The 14,964-nt window shown below is 38.3% G+C and overlaps 2 protein-coding genes and 1 long non-coding RNA gene across 19 annotated transcripts in view; 2 read left to right on the forward strand and 1 right to left on the reverse strand.

The window, feature by feature from the left end:
* Positions 1-11,024, forward strand: part of ZNF236 (zinc finger protein 236) — a 78,420-nt gene extending 67,396 nt beyond the window's left edge. For 13 of the 15 annotated variants that reach the window (XM_030482229.1, XM_030482160.1, XM_030482221.1 and 10 more), the window contains 4 exons: positions 3,247-3,444; positions 6,450-6,579; positions 8,624-8,800; positions 9,240-11,024. In XM_030482229.1, coding sequence (XP_030338089.1) covers positions 3,247-3,444; positions 6,450-6,579; positions 8,624-8,800; positions 9,240-9,367 — 633 coding nt within the window. In that variant the 3' untranslated portion in view covers positions 9,368-11,024. Of the gene's footprint in view, positions 1-403; positions 913-3,246; positions 3,445-6,449; positions 6,580-8,623; positions 8,801-9,239 lie in introns of those variants that run through there. The other 2 variants (XR_003990889.1, XM_030482263.1) reach the window with 2 other exon arrangements.
* Positions 941-1,574, forward strand: LOC115606424. The gene is made up of 2 exons (XR_003990890.1): positions 941-1,000; positions 1,074-1,574. It is a non-coding gene; the product is annotated as an uncharacterized LOC115606424 (long non-coding RNA).
* Positions 11,025-12,996: 1,972 nt separating the features above from the next.
* MBP (myelin basic protein) overlaps positions 12,997-14,964 on the reverse strand; it is a 111,069-nt gene continuing 109,101 nt past the window's right edge. For all 3 annotated transcript variants that reach the window (XM_030485896.1, XM_030485914.1, XM_030485904.1), the window contains one exon: positions 12,997-14,777. In XM_030485896.1, the coding sequence (XP_030341756.1) occupies positions 14,721-14,777 (57 nt within the window). In that variant the 3' untranslated portion in view covers positions 12,997-14,720. The remainder of the gene's footprint in view (positions 14,778-14,964) is intronic.

Here is a 14,964-nt window from a genome sequence, read left to right on the forward strand (position 1 = left end):
TCATTCCCCAGAAGGAGTATTAGGAAGAGGTTCATTGTGACTTCTCAGTCACCCAGCTTCTAAGTTTTGAGCTAAAAACACGTTTCCACATACCAAAATGAAATGCAATAAATAATATTTCTTCTTACAAATTACATAACCATGCTCTCAACACAGACTGCTCCAAAAATTTCCAAGTAAGTTTGTAACTAGATAACAAAAAATTGACAAAGTTGAGAGCTGTGGGAAAAATAGCTCCTATTCCTACACCTTTTCCGTTCTTTTTTTGTAACCAATTTGTTTTAATAGTGGTGCAGCATAAAGTCTTTTCAACTTCTTATGTATTTGAATTTCAATAGAAATTTTTACATATGTAATATAGTATTAATATTAGAAAAAGTAGGTCAGACTTCTCTTCTTGAAGGCAAAAATGAATGTTTTCAACCAACCTGGTAATGCAAGCTCTAAAATTGGAAAAATGGGAGAGGCACATGGTGAACCACAATCAAGTGAAGAAGTGGTGGACTGGGCTGGCAAGCAAAGAGAAAAATGTGGGCAAGTTGTGGCTGATATGGGCACTAGAAACCTCAGAAATAATAAGGACTGAAGGAAGGCAGCCTGCTTCAAGTGTATGTGTATAAAGCTGCTGAGACAAGAACATAATAGAGGAAACACTCTTGGAAAAATTGTTACAGCTGTGTGTTTCTGAAGTGCTTGTATGCTGTTACATGCAGCATGGGGAACAAACTGGAGGAATTAGATGTCTGCGTGTAGCTGCAGGGCTGCGATATCATTGGAATCAGAGAGAAAAGGTGCTATAGCTCATACAACTGAAGTGCTGCCATGGCTAGATTCAGGATGAGACAGAGTGGCAGCACGGCAGTGGGAATGCTTGGAGTTCTGCCTGGATGGTGAACAACTGAGACCTTATGGGTAAGGGTTGGCAAGCAGACCAATGTGTTGATACTGTCTTGAACACTAACTGCGTGCTACAGATTGCGTGATCAGGAGGAAGTAAAAGGTGAGGCTTTCATCTTGGTTTTGGGCAACCTGCTGTAGCTGGCCCTTTTTGCGTGATCAGGAGGAAGTAAAAGATGAGGCTTTCATCTTGGTTTTGGGCAGCCTGCCATAGCTGTCCCTTTTTGATTAGAGAAGTGGAACTAGATGATCTCAGGAGGTCCTTCCAACCTAAACAGATCTGTGATTTGCAGTCTCTGGTCTTCATGGGTTACTCCAACCTGCCAAAGATCTGCTGGAAGGACAACAAGCAAGGCACAAGGAATCTAGATTTCTGGACTGTATGGATGATAACTTCCTGATACAGATGACTGAGAAGCCAAGAAGTGGAAGTACTCTTCTGGACCTGATAATTGCAAACAAGGAAGAACTTACTGGAAGTGTGAATGTCAGGAATGTCATTTGACTCTGGAGTTCAGGATCCTGAGGGAAATAAGGCAAATAGCAGGATGACAGCCCTGGGCATCAGGAGACCAGACTTCAGGGTTGAGGGATCTGCTGGTGTGGGTTGATGCTGGCTGGACACCAGGTGGTCACCCAAGCTGCTCTGTCACTCCCCTCCTCAGCTGGCCTGGGGAAAGAAAGTATAACAAATTGTTTCTGGGTTGAGGTAAGGGCAGGGGAGAGATCATTCATGAGTTAGCATCTCAGGCAAAACAGATTCGACTTGGGGAAATTTATTACCAATCACATCAGAATAGGATGAGAAATCAAAAATAAATCTTAAAACACCTTTCCCCTACCCCTCTCTTCTTCCCAGGCTTAACTCTACTCTCTACTTACTCTGCACCCCGTGGCACAGGGGGATGGGAAATGGTGGTTGTGGGCAGTTCATCACATGTTGTCTCTGCTGCTCCTTCCTCCTCAAGGGGAGGACTCTTCAGACTCTTCCCCTGCTCCAGCATGGGGTCCCTCCATGGAAGACAATCCTCCAGAAACTTGTCCAACATGAGGTTTTCTCACAGGCTACAATCCTTCATGAACTGCTCCAGTGTGGGTCCCGTCCACAGGTCCTACCAGGAGCCTGCTCCAGCCTGTGCAGGCTTCCCAAGGGGTTGCAGCCTCCTTCGGGCATCTCCCTGTTCCAACATGGGGTTCCTCCATAGGCTGCAGGTGGATGTCTGCTCTCCCATGGACCTCCATGCGCTGCAGCGAGACAGCCTGCCTCACCATGGGCTGCAGGATCATTGGTGATGAGATACACTCATGAGTGCTAAGGGAGCTGGCTGATGTTGTCATGAGATTACTGTCTGTTACCTTTGAAAAGTCACAGTGACCAAGAGAGGTTCCTGAGGACTGGGTGAAAGCAAAAGTTACTCCTGCCTTCAAGAAGGGCGGAGTAGAGAATGTTGGGAAGTACAGGTCTGTCACCCTCACCCCAGGCCATGGGAAGGCAATAGAGCAAATAATTCTGGAAAGCGTTTCCAAGCATGAGGGACTAGAAGGTGATAAGGAGTAGTCAGCAGAGATTTCTGGAGGGGAAATTGTGTTTGACTGACCTGAGAGCCTTCCATGATGAAATGGCTGGCTTGGTGGAGGAGGAGAGCAGTTGATGTGGTTTGTCTTGACTTTAGTAAGGCTTTTGATGTTGTTTCCCATAACGTCCTTGTAGGCAAGCTGGGATTCTTTAGTATCTATAAAATTAAAGGAATTTTGTGCTATTTTATTTGAAAGAAGCAACATTTTTCCAAACGCTCCTTATTGATTAAAACAAAAATACAGTGCAACCCCATCCAAATTATATCAACTTTTTGTTGTGTTTTGATACTTCTGGAGCTTTGGGTTGGTAGTTCAGAGCTTTACTTCCTTATGAAAATAAAGTCCCCAAAGAAGAAATTAATTAATAGAAAATATTCTTCTCTGTAAAATCAGAGATACTTTCTTTTTTTTTGCCTGAAATGTTTTTATCTTAGACTTTTATTTGGTGAGATATGTGAGAGTTATCTGAGATGTTCCAGCATATGAAACAGAATATAGGAAAATATTGATATAAACACATTCTATTTATAATGCATAAATTAGCTTGACCATAGTTGTTATAATGTTTGTTTTCTTAAAATAGATGTGTGTCATTCTTAAGAGCAGTGAAATACAAGTCCATATTTACATACAGTTTGTTTCATTTGTGTTGATAAGTTGCTGAAAGTACTTTCCAAAAACAGGTCACATTGAGGTAGATTTTGAAAAATAAACCACTGTTGTGGATGTGCCTATGAAATTATTTGATAGTATGTTTGTAAATTGTTATAGGTGGCAGAGGTTTCTCCTAATGTGACTAAAAGCAGTCAAGCAGAAAAAGAAGGTCGTGTGCACCAGTGTTTTGAGTGTAGTCAAACCTTTTCTTCAGCCACCATGTTGATGCAGCATAGCAAAGAGGTTCACGGCAAGGAAAGGATACATGTTTGCCATGTCTGCAATAAAGCCTTTAAGCGGGCAACACATCTCAAGGTATTTGGTGATAACAGTTAATTGTTCTGTTAACTCCTTTATTTTGGACTTTTGCGGTGTGAATGAAAGGTACCTATTATCCCTTTACCTTTCCTTTTACAGTGTGAGAGGTGTGCATCTGAGAGAGGGTGTCTAAGTAATGATGTATACACAGATAGAGAACTTTCTCTTGGAGTGTGGAGAGGGTTTGAATGCGTATATTGATTACAGAATGAAAAATGTCAATGCCTGTTGTGGAAGTAATAGTGCCAGAAAAATTTCCACTTACTTTGTTTGCTTATGTATCTCATCACTGCTAATCCTGATTTCCAGATAAGCTTTTGGAATCATAGGAAGCTATATGCTTTGCACTTTATTGTTTCATTTTTAGATGCTCTCTCGGATGTCTGCAGAGGGAGCATTTGTTTTAAAATATCCTTATATTATTGCTGGTTTTTACTGATATTTTATATTTAGTTTTCTTTAGATTATGAAGAACCTGATACTTCCAAGTCTTTAAAAAAAAATTAGTGGTGTCTTTAAATTTTTAATTAGGTTATGGAATGCTCCTGTTAGGAATATTCAGCTCTACTAGACAAGTGCTATGTCCAGGCCAGTGTCCTATCTCTGGGAGATTCTAAAAGGCAGTGATTTGAAGAAGTGCTTTACGAAAAGAGGAAACATATAACTTCCCAAAAATTTTGCCAGCTTCCCAGAATTTATAGCAGGAAATTTCTGGAGACAGAGGTAATGTCTTAGTATTAAGTAGCTCTTAGGAGAGATTTTCAATAGATATCCTTTCACTTTAGTACCGTATTTTAAGGAAACATACTCTGTGAGGTTCACCCCCTTGGAGTGATCATGTGTGTCAACCAGACTGTTAGTCCTTGGGGAAACTCATAAAATGTGGTGCTGTGAAACTTAACCTCTGGTTTAGGAGACATTTTCCAGGAAAAAAAAATAAATCACAGTATTCGGTATTGATACTTGTTTTCCGTAAGTAATGAAAACAAAACCAAAATATCAGTCTCTCTTCAATTTGTTTTCTTAGAACTGACTGGTGTTACATTTTTTTCATAATTAAACCTCGACTTCTATGACATACTAATCCTAGATTAAAGATAGGACAAGGTAAATTCATACTCTGGTATTCCCCTTGGAGTATTATTCATTATTGCTTTCTCATGTAGGCAGTGATGAAGTTGCAATAAGAAGTCCATGGGCAATCAAAAGAGACCTTGGGACGACCGGTCAAGGGTTAATAGGGAGAGTTTTGACTCTCCAGAGCTTGATGGTGGTAATGAAAGTGTTGAGTGTTTATTGGTAAGAATCAGGGGTAAGGCCAACAATGCAGACTCTGTTATAGACCACCCAACCAGGATGAAGAGGCAGACAAAGTACGCTGTAAGAGGCTGAGAGGAGTCTTACAGTCGCTAGCCCTTGTTCTCATGGGGGACTTCAACCTACCAGATGTCTGCTGGAATACAATACAGCAGAGAGGAAACAGTCTAAGGAGGTTCCTGGAGTGGGTGGAAGATAACTTCCTGACATGGCTGGTGAGTGAGCCAGCTAGCGAAGGTGCCCATTGGACCTGTTCTTTGCAACCAGAGAAGGACTTGTGGGTGATGAGATTGTTTGAGTCTCTCTTGGGCATAGTGAGCATGAAATGATAGAGGTTTTGATTCTTGGGAAGAGAGAGCTTTGGCTGGAGCTCAGGAAAAAAGAGCATATGACCTTTGGAAGAAGTGGCAGGCAACTCAGGAGGACTACAAGGCTGTTGTGAAGACAGGCTTGGGAAACAAAATGATGCCTTTGACACGGTTCCCCATAGCATTCCCCTGGTGAAACTGGCTGCTCATGGCTTGGACGGGGGTACTGTTCACTGGGTAAAAAACTGGCGGGATGGTTGGGTCCAAAGAGCGGTGGTGAATGGAGTTAAATCCGATTGGTGGCCAGTCACAAGTGGTGTTCCCCAGGGCTCAGTATTGGGGCCAGTTCTATTTAATATCTTTTATCAACAATCTGGGTGTGGGGATTGAGTGCACCCTCAGCAAGTTTGCAGATGACACCAAGTTGGGTGGGAGTGTTGATCTGCTTGCTTATAGGAAGACTCTAAGAGGGATCTGGACAGGCTGGATCCATGTGCTGATGCCAATTGTATGAGGTTCAACAAGGCTCAGTGTTGGGTCCTGCCCTTGAGCCACAACAACCCCATGGAACACTACAGGCTTGGGGAAGAGTGGCTGGAAAGCTGCCTACAGAAAAGGACCTGTTGGTCGACAGCAGCTGAACATGAGCAGCAGTGTGCCCAGGTGTTCAAGAAGGCCAACAGCATCCTGGCCTGTATCAGCAATAATGTGGTCAGCAGGGCCAGGGCAGTGATCACCCCACTGTACTCAGCAGTGGTGAGGCCACATCTCAAATACTGTGTTCAGTTCTGGACCCCTTGCTACAAGAAGGACATTGAGGTGCTGGAGCAGGTCCAAAGAAGGGCAACAAAGCTGGTGAAGGGTCTGGAGCACAAGTCTGATGAGGACCAGCTGAGGGAACTGGGAGTGTTTATCCTGGAGAGAAGGAGGCTAAGGGAAAACATTACAGCTCTCTAGAGCTACGTGAAAAGACATTGTGGTGAGGTGGGTGTTGGTCTCTTCCCCCAGATAACAAGCAATAGGACAAGAGGAAATGGCCTCAAGTAGCACCAGAGGAGGTTTAGATTGGATATTAGGAAAAATTCTTCATGGAAAAGGTTGTGAACAAAGTATTTCAAGAGCTCTGGGTTGGTTGGTTTGGCGTTTTTTTGCTTTAGATAACTAGTGAAGGGACTAATGTATGCAAAACAAGCAATGCATACAGTTATTGACAGACGTTTTCAGAAATGAAAAGGTATTGTTACATCAGCATTACAAAGAGTTGATATACAAAACCAAATCTCTTAAAAGAAAAAAGAAAAAAAAAAAAGGCAGGGTTCCATCTTCTTCCAGCTTTTTAAAATGGTCTGAAATGTATTTTTTCCTATACTGGCTTAGGAACACATGCAAACCCATCAGGCTGGACCTTCACTGAGTTCCCAGAAGCCTAGAGTGTTTAAGTGTGATACTTGTGAAAAAGCTTTCGCTAAGCCAAGTCAGCTGGAGAGACATAGTCGCATTCACACAGGTAACACCAAAAATTATTTTTATCTCACAAGATTTTCTCATGAACATATGGGTGTTATATTTGGAGTCCTTGCTCATGCTTTCAAGTAACTGCATTCAGATACCAATATTTAGATTAAGCTTAAAAAAAAAAAAAAGTGAATTTCTAACCCAAAGAGTTTAGAAATTAAAATAAGGAACAGCAGACTTGAAATCTCAGAACCTGATGTTTTGTTTAGAGCCAGAACTTTATGCTTCACTAAGCTTCTCCATACTCTGGGAATAGCAGTACTGCAATGGTGATGGGAATGCATAAGCTTGTATCTAAAAGTTTGTCAATCTTTGAAACAGATTAATAAAAGCATATTTTAATGTATTATTTAAAGTGGTGTAAAGACTTTGGATATGATCCTCTTCAAGCATAGGAAAATGTGCAAATGAGTGGGTGTGCTCAGTGATGTTAAATAAGTGACAGTCTTGACTACCAATGCTGACTGCTGTATGCAGTGCTTCATTGTCATTGTACTACTTAGTTCATCTGTTTCTAATGGCAGTGCTTTTAATTTGTTGTGTTCTTTTCTGCTTAATTATTTTCTTCAACTGTTACTCTGTAAAAAGACTCCTAGGGAGCACACATTTTCTCTGATAGAAGTGCATTTCAGGTTGCAGCTTCTGTCCTGCTATAAGTTGAAAGCTGTACATAGGATAGCCCAACTGCCTTCACCTTCTGTATCTTAAGAACAGACGCCCACAAACTATTACAGTCCTTGCTAAATTCATTTTTATATTAATGTTGTCTGATGTTGTTGAAACAGCAAGCCAGTCCACAGGATAGTTATTATTTCAGAAGAGAATGTTCTTCTAAAAATCCCTTAAGACCAAAAGAATGAAAATGTGCTGCACAGATGTTTTTAGAAGGGTGCTCTTACATAAATTATGATTGGAAAGGCTAATGTAAACCTAAACTGAGGTGCTTTCCTAAAGGTATGATCCTTGTCTGCGAGAAAGTGTTTGTGATTTCTATCTTGATTAAACATTTTGAGCGATTTCTAACAGGCAGTACCTACTGAATCAGTGGCCAGAAGGAAAACACATTGTTTCTCTGAATAGCTCTAAATATCTTGTACATTCAGATTGATCAATGAAGAGGAGTTTGGAGAAATACTGCCATAATTAGATGGAAGTAGGTGCTTCCAGTTCTACCGAAAAGCCACATGGTAATCTATTAACACCAGAAAGGCTGTTCATCTTAACAGAATGGAAAACGTGGAGTCAGAAGTATCTGAGGAAACTTGGATTTCACTTCAGACTTGTTAAAAAAAATAGAAAGAACGCTTCTGTTCTTCCAAGAACCTTCTATTGATAGTGTGAGAAGCTGGATTTAGCAAGGAAGCTACAGTGTATTTGTAAGTTCAGAAAGTGCTTTTAGAAGTCCTTAATGACATACAGCAATGTATCTTGTGTTGGTGTCAGAGGTTGTGGTGGTGTGTGTTGAAGGAAAGGTCTGGTTTTGCAAAGTAGGTCTTTTAAATATTTTTATAATGAGTATGTTCTTGAGTTTATATTTAAAAATAGTATGGTGGCAGGCTTGGAACAATGTGCCTGCTTTGGTCACTAGTAGCTATTGGCATAGGAGGTCCCATGTAGAATTAGCAGAACTTTTTTTAACACATTTGACTTTCTAGTTTCTTACAGGCATCAACTTTGTTGATTCTAGAATATGGCTTTATTTACATTATTCTAAACGATGTAAAAAGGTGATGGTTCCATTGAGTAAAGGAAAGTCAAAGTGATAAACGGATTTTTTTGCACCTCTATTAAATAATTGACTTGGATAATAAATTGGATAGGAAAGATAACAATATCAGTGGTTTAGGACTTACGTAAATATTCTGACACTTAATTTGGATTGTCTTGCTGACGATATGGAGCCATAGTACTTTGAAAAAGTATCGAGGAAAAAGATCATGTCTGCTTAACTTCTAGGTCGTCTTAATGATTTTTACTGAATTCTGAACTGTATGTTGAAATAAGAAATTATTAAAGAAGTTTTTCTTTTTTATCAGGGGAACGGCCGTTTCAGTGTACACTATGTGAAAAGGCTTTTAACCAGAAGAGTGCTCTTCAAGTCCACATGAAAAAGCACACAGGAGAGAGGCCTTATAAATGTGATTACTGTGCAATGGGATTTACACAGAAAAGCAATATGAAACTACATATGAAACGGGCTCATGGTTACACTGGTATGTAGCATAATGATAGTAATGGTGAGTTCAGAAAGCCATGTGCTTGCCTAGGAAAGCACAAAACACTTCCCGTAAGTTACTGAGGAATTGGGCATTAATAGCCAAAGACCAGAGTTGATGAGCTAGTAGTGGCACATGCAACCCAAAAAGCAGGTTGAAACAGAGATTGGTTACTGCTTATGGTCCGTTGTTTTATATGTGGAGCTCTGTAGTACAGAAATACAAAGTTCAGATGCTATTACAGGGAAAACAATCAATTATAGTAGCCTTTTTAAAATTGTTTTTCAGAGAGCATCTAATGAATTTACAGAATTGGAAGTAGTTGTGTAACACCTTTCCCAGCATGATTCCTTTATTCCCAAGTGCTGTATTTGTATTTTTCTCATACTATACACCGAATCAAACTGACTTGTCTTTTCATCTTGTATTTTGGTAGGTCCTGTACAAGAGCCTGCTAGTCATCAAGAACAAGAAGGAGAAGATATTAGTCGTGCTCTGAATTTAGAAGAAGTGGTACCAGAATCTTCAAATGAATGGCAGAGTATAGGCAATGTTTTTCGATGACACCTTAAAATTTGAAAGCTAAAAACATTTCTGGGATTCGAATTTCTTGGAACAAGTTTTCAGAAAAGTAAAAGGTGGATTTTACAGTTAAAGCTTCAAACATTGAAAATGTTAACAATAGAATAATATATTAGGGGTTTTTTTTATTATTTACAAGAAATACCTAAAAGAATCATTCTTTTTTTAAGCTTGTAGATGAATGTTGGGAAAACATTTAATCTGTGCTAAGTTGTCTGTGAATCAATGAACTCAGGTAATACTGTATACAGTTTCATCTTCTAATTCACAGCCAGTATATCTATTTGAAAAATAAACTGGAACTTTATATCAGAATAGAATTATTCCCTTTTTCAAAGGAGGTGAAGAACAACTTTATGGGAAAACCATGAAACTGTTGGTCAGCTTTCTTTTTTAATGTGCTTGAAGAAATGAGGTTGAGACAAAGTGTTACAGAGTAAATGCATGCAGTATAAAATAGGGCGGTTTGTGGTTTGGTTTTTTTACAAGGCACAGGAAAACGCTGTACTTCTGGTTTAAGCTTTTTTTTTTTTTTTTAGTACATTTTGAGAATTTGTTGAAGAAAATAAAATGCCATGAACTTTATGGCTTTTCTTGAGTTAAACTCTTGAGAAGGGAGCATGTTCATTTCCATTCCAACCACAGAGGCAGTTAGTTGTTAGTATTTACGTTAAAAGTCTGAGGTTTTAAACTCAGCAATACTTATTTAAAGAGAATCCAAACAAGAAGAGGTTCCAATGAAAGCCTCTTCTTTTATGTTTGCTGTAATGGATCAGCAGGTACATATCTCAGAATCTGTGGGAAACACAGCCATATACTAAGTCTGAGAAGTAAACATACGATTTTGTGTTAGCAGTGAGAAAGTTAGATGCACACTAGGTCACCTATGTTGTACAATATTCCCTGGTGCCGTAAACAGTTATCATTTCAAATCTGTAAATTCCTCATTATTTTCTTTGTGAAATTTAGAAATATCTTACTTTTGTTTGTTGTCATTGAAGTCATTGTTTCAGCAAACCTACCTAGTTGACTTAAGTCATGCTTTGAAAGGTGCCACTTGTTAAGTATATTCATAACGAAGAAACACTGGAGTAAAAACATAGTCATCTTTTAGACATTCCAAAGACAGAAGCTCTTTTCTTATTTTTACCTTGTTCTTTTGAATTTTATTTATATGTTACATATATATAGATATATATATGTGTGCTTGTATATGTATATATATATTTAAAGTTATATGAGCCTCTGTGTGGCTGATCAGTATATTTTGTAAATACTAATCCCAGTTGCAGGAAGTTCATGTTTTCAGTTTGCCGCAAGTACTTCTAGATCAGTGGTGGATTTGTTGTACTATAATGCAGAGCTGGATTTTAATTTACCTTTGGAAAGATAATTGCTCTCAGATCCAAAAAGCCCTTTCCTGTAAATATTGTCTATACTTTGTCTATGATACAAACCAGTTATTTCAGATTGCTGAAGCAAGAAATCACTGTTGGTTTTGATAGGGCATCTCTTAATTCTTTTGTTAACTTTTTGGCATATGTATATAAGTAATATAGTTGGTGACATGAAAATAACACTTTTGTTATGTGGAATATTTAATTCAAAACCATGATAAATAATATTACATTTTTCCAAATTCTGTTTCGTGTTTTTTTTTTTAGCATTTGATTCTGGATTCTGCAAAATTCTAAAAACTCCGTTTACCAGGAGTGTGTGTCTCAACATTATATGTAAAAAATGTATGTGAAATTCTTCCAGCAGTGCCTTTCGTTCCAGACAGCCTATTAGTGTTTTAGCTGTTTAAGAATTGAATGTTTTAAATTTTGCAATATTTTACAGTTGTCTGAAGGCATACTGGCCCCATGGCATAGCGTCCTGTTTATCTGTAATAATACAGTAAATGTGTTGTGGTGTATGGACCATGTATAAAAGCTTTTCCCTGTTCTTTTAGAAAATACTGTATAAATGCGCAGCAAAGTTTGTTGGAGTTGATTTGCTGCATAGGAGATGACACTTTCAAGAGGTTGACAAAAGATGATTTCCAGCTGGTCACATCCAGATTCAAATCTATCCTTCATAATGGGAATGGGATTCCTGAATGCTTGAAAGCATTCAGTCTGCTCTAGCTGCAATTGTTCTGCCAGCAAGTAAAAACTGGTAGTGGCTGACTATGTGCTAAAAGCAGATCTCATGAGTAAAAAGATGCTGTTTTCAAATGGTCATTTCTTGAAGTGTTATGTCTTGATTGGAGGCAACAAGTGTGTGGTTTAGATCTTGGAAGTATTAAATAAGCAGCATGAGTTTTGGAGTCAGCTGACATGTTTCTTGTGTTCAGTTTGATACTCCTCCAGCACTTGGGCATCCTATCAGTTACAGTAAAGAGACCTTTTAAAAACTTTTTTGTAACACGGTGTTTGATTTGCTTCCCTGCATCCTTGTACCCCATGAACATCAGTAATTCACTCTTAAGTGTCCTGACGTAGAGATTTCAAACTTGGTAAGATTGAGTCGGAGTTTTTCAAAGCAGTGTTAATCTGTTGGTGGCTCAGTACAAATACACACACTGTAACCAATATGTTGATGTTTTCAAAAGCAGTGTTGAAGTAGATGCACTTCGTTAGGAAGCAGAAAGACCTCTTGTTCTAAGGTGTGTTTGAAGAGTCATGTTGTATAGTGGGTAAGTGAATAGTGCTTAGGAATGCCTCTGTTCTTTCTGGTTTGATGCAGTAGTAGGCTTACTCTAGCCTCAGGCTTTTTAGCTTGTGTCTGCTCAAGCATTTCTTTTGGTTTATGTCCATTCCTTCAGTACAACAAATGACATACTTCCAGTAATGGGTGTATATTCAGGAAAGATTCTTTGCTTATAAATCCAGTAGTCATTTCAACTGCTGCTTTTCAGCAGCTTTTCAGTGAAACTACTGGTGAGTAATTATAAGAATAAATTTCAGTCTAAGTTTTCATCTCTTTCAAGACACTTGCGTTGGTAAAATCATGCTTTAAAGTATCATACCTTTTCTTCTGTAGGAAGTAAATCCTAAAAAGACAATTCCAGCCTCTGGAAAAACATGACTGAGGGAAAGCAGAATGATGAAAAGGAAAAGCTTTGGATAAGTTTTGTACTTCTACAGTGCAGTATTTAGAAAGAGATATTTCTCAATTTTTTAATCATAAATATTCTTTCCTAATTTTGATGGCTGCTTTAAAAAACAACTTGATTTTTACATACCCTACATGAATAAGATACTTCATGCTATACTTGTTTATGAAGGGTGGGATTGCGATTTCATTGCCTATACATAGGCATTTTATGCCTTGCTTGGTGTTTAGCAGCCACTCCACAGACACTGGCCTCCCATAAATCCTGTGTCAGTTGTCAGTCTTGTGGGCCATGCTAAGTCACCAGTAATGTCACTAGAAGCCTGTGTGCAGGCAACTGGGTCGTGGGTCCCAAAGTGTTATTTTCTAGTATCTGAAAATCATTCATAAATTGAGAAGAAAAAAACCCTTAAACACAGAACTTCATAAATTGAGGGGAAAAACCCCAAACACCACAGAACTTCATGTATATATATCATCTTCTCTGTTATAAAAGACAAAACTGGTCCAAGTTTCATTTCAAGTTGATTACTTTATTTCAATAATGAATATTTTTAAAAGCTGTGTTCCTATAAGAACAATACGTATTCAAATTAAATCAACTATTACGTTGTAGAGTATACATCTGGATGAAGCTACAATAGAAAAATACACATAGCAACCAATGTATGTAATAGAAGATGTAATAAGTCTGTGTATGCTTAATAATTTTGGTGGCTTTGTTTTCTTTAGTCTCTATGTATTTTCTATACTCTTGTCTTCCATTGCTTCATATTAATGGACACTGATTTAAACCTACAATAGATTTAGATGTGAAATGTAATTAACGTACATATTCATAGGTAACTTTTATTGGGCACTTATTAGGAATGCAGTTTCAACCTGGGAAGCATTAACTGTAGTCTACAATGCATAGGCTAAAACTAAAAAAATAAAATAATTAATCAGACACTTAGATGACAGCTTGAAGAAATGGTTAAATTTAAGTAATAAAACAGTGCAATTCAGAAGAGCCTTTTATTTCCCTAAGTGTGGTTGGAAATACCATTGCCACACATTCATTTTAGTAACTTGTGAACAAGTAATATCTAAATCTAACTCCGCTATAATTTATTTCTATAAGGCAACTACAGTACAACAGTTAAATGTTCACAGTAGTTTACTATCAGTTTGCTTTGGTGCACTGCCCTTAACAGGCATACAGATGTTCACAGGCAAAAGATGAGCCGATCAAACATGACACTGCTGAGAAAGATATGAAATTCTAACGTGAGATGTGCAGGACTATCTGAGATACCAGTACTGAAGGGCTCTCTTTCAGAAATTAGACTTACTTGTTTATATATTTATTTATTTATTGTGCTGCAAAGTTTATGCTGTTACAGCAGAGTTTGTCTGAAGCACCAGCAACGTCCAGTGGTCACTTGTGCGATCTTAGATGTTTCTTCTCTGGGAATATCCCTTGTTTCTTAACATTAGTCTAACTCAAATTTTAAATCCTCTTTCTCTCCCTCATCTGCTCTTAATTCTAATGGTTTGGATGCGATGAGCAATTCATGGTATGGAAAGAATTTCTTTATTACTATTGCTCCGCATCATATTGATTCTGCAACATCTGCCCCCTCCCACACTTCACATACCTTGAACTCCCAATGTTTGGTAAACCTTTCCATGACTGCCTATTCCTGTTATGAAAATAGATTATTCTGTGAGTGAGAGAAGGAAGATTAAAACAAAAAAAAACCAAATCAAAAAAAAGTATTTGGATAAACAGTCCTTACAACTTCTGCACATGGTGGATTTTTGTTTTTAACAGCAGTGTCTCAGAAATTCATTAACAGCAGTGCTCAGTATTCAAGACATTAACTCTTTATTTGTAATTCTGATGTTCACTAAAACAAAACCAGAAGATTTGAGCTCAAATTAGGTGCTTGGAAGAAATAATGAAGTCCAGCATACAGTTAGGGCATCCTGAAGAAGAATGAGTAAAGTCAGAGATCTTGTTACTTCACATAAAATAAGGAAAACATCTAGTAAAGCTACTCTTTGTGTTCCTTTCATTCAACTGTTGGTCAGGGATTGCCAATAGAAGTTTGTATCATCTACTGCATGCAGAACCTAATTGGCATTAAGTAATGGATTGCATCTATCTAGGTAATTGTTGCAGTTGTTATTAATTTTAAGGCAGTTACATTATGAAGCAGAGTACATGATCCTTGGATGGCATCTTAGAGCTTCAGCGCCTAGCAACTGGTGAACCAGACCGGGATCCAGGTCGGGACCCAGAGCCTCCCTGTGGAGGGAATAACAGAGTTAAGTTAATTGCAAGCTACTGTATATTTGGAGCTATAAATTAAAAAAACCCATGAATCTGCAGTAGGACAAAATTTTGAATATTATTTAATGAAAATGGCTTGCAGTGGCCTCTGGTATATTGCTAAATATTGCTGGGATTTTCACTTCAAAGAGATGATTGGGTT

The sequence above is a fragment of the Strigops habroptila genome, chromosome 1 (assembly GCF_004027225.2).
Source record: "Strigops habroptila isolate Jane chromosome 1, bStrHab1.2.pri, whole genome shotgun sequence".
Lineage (NCBI taxonomy): Eukaryota > Metazoa > Chordata > Aves > Psittaciformes > Psittacidae > Strigops > Strigops habroptila.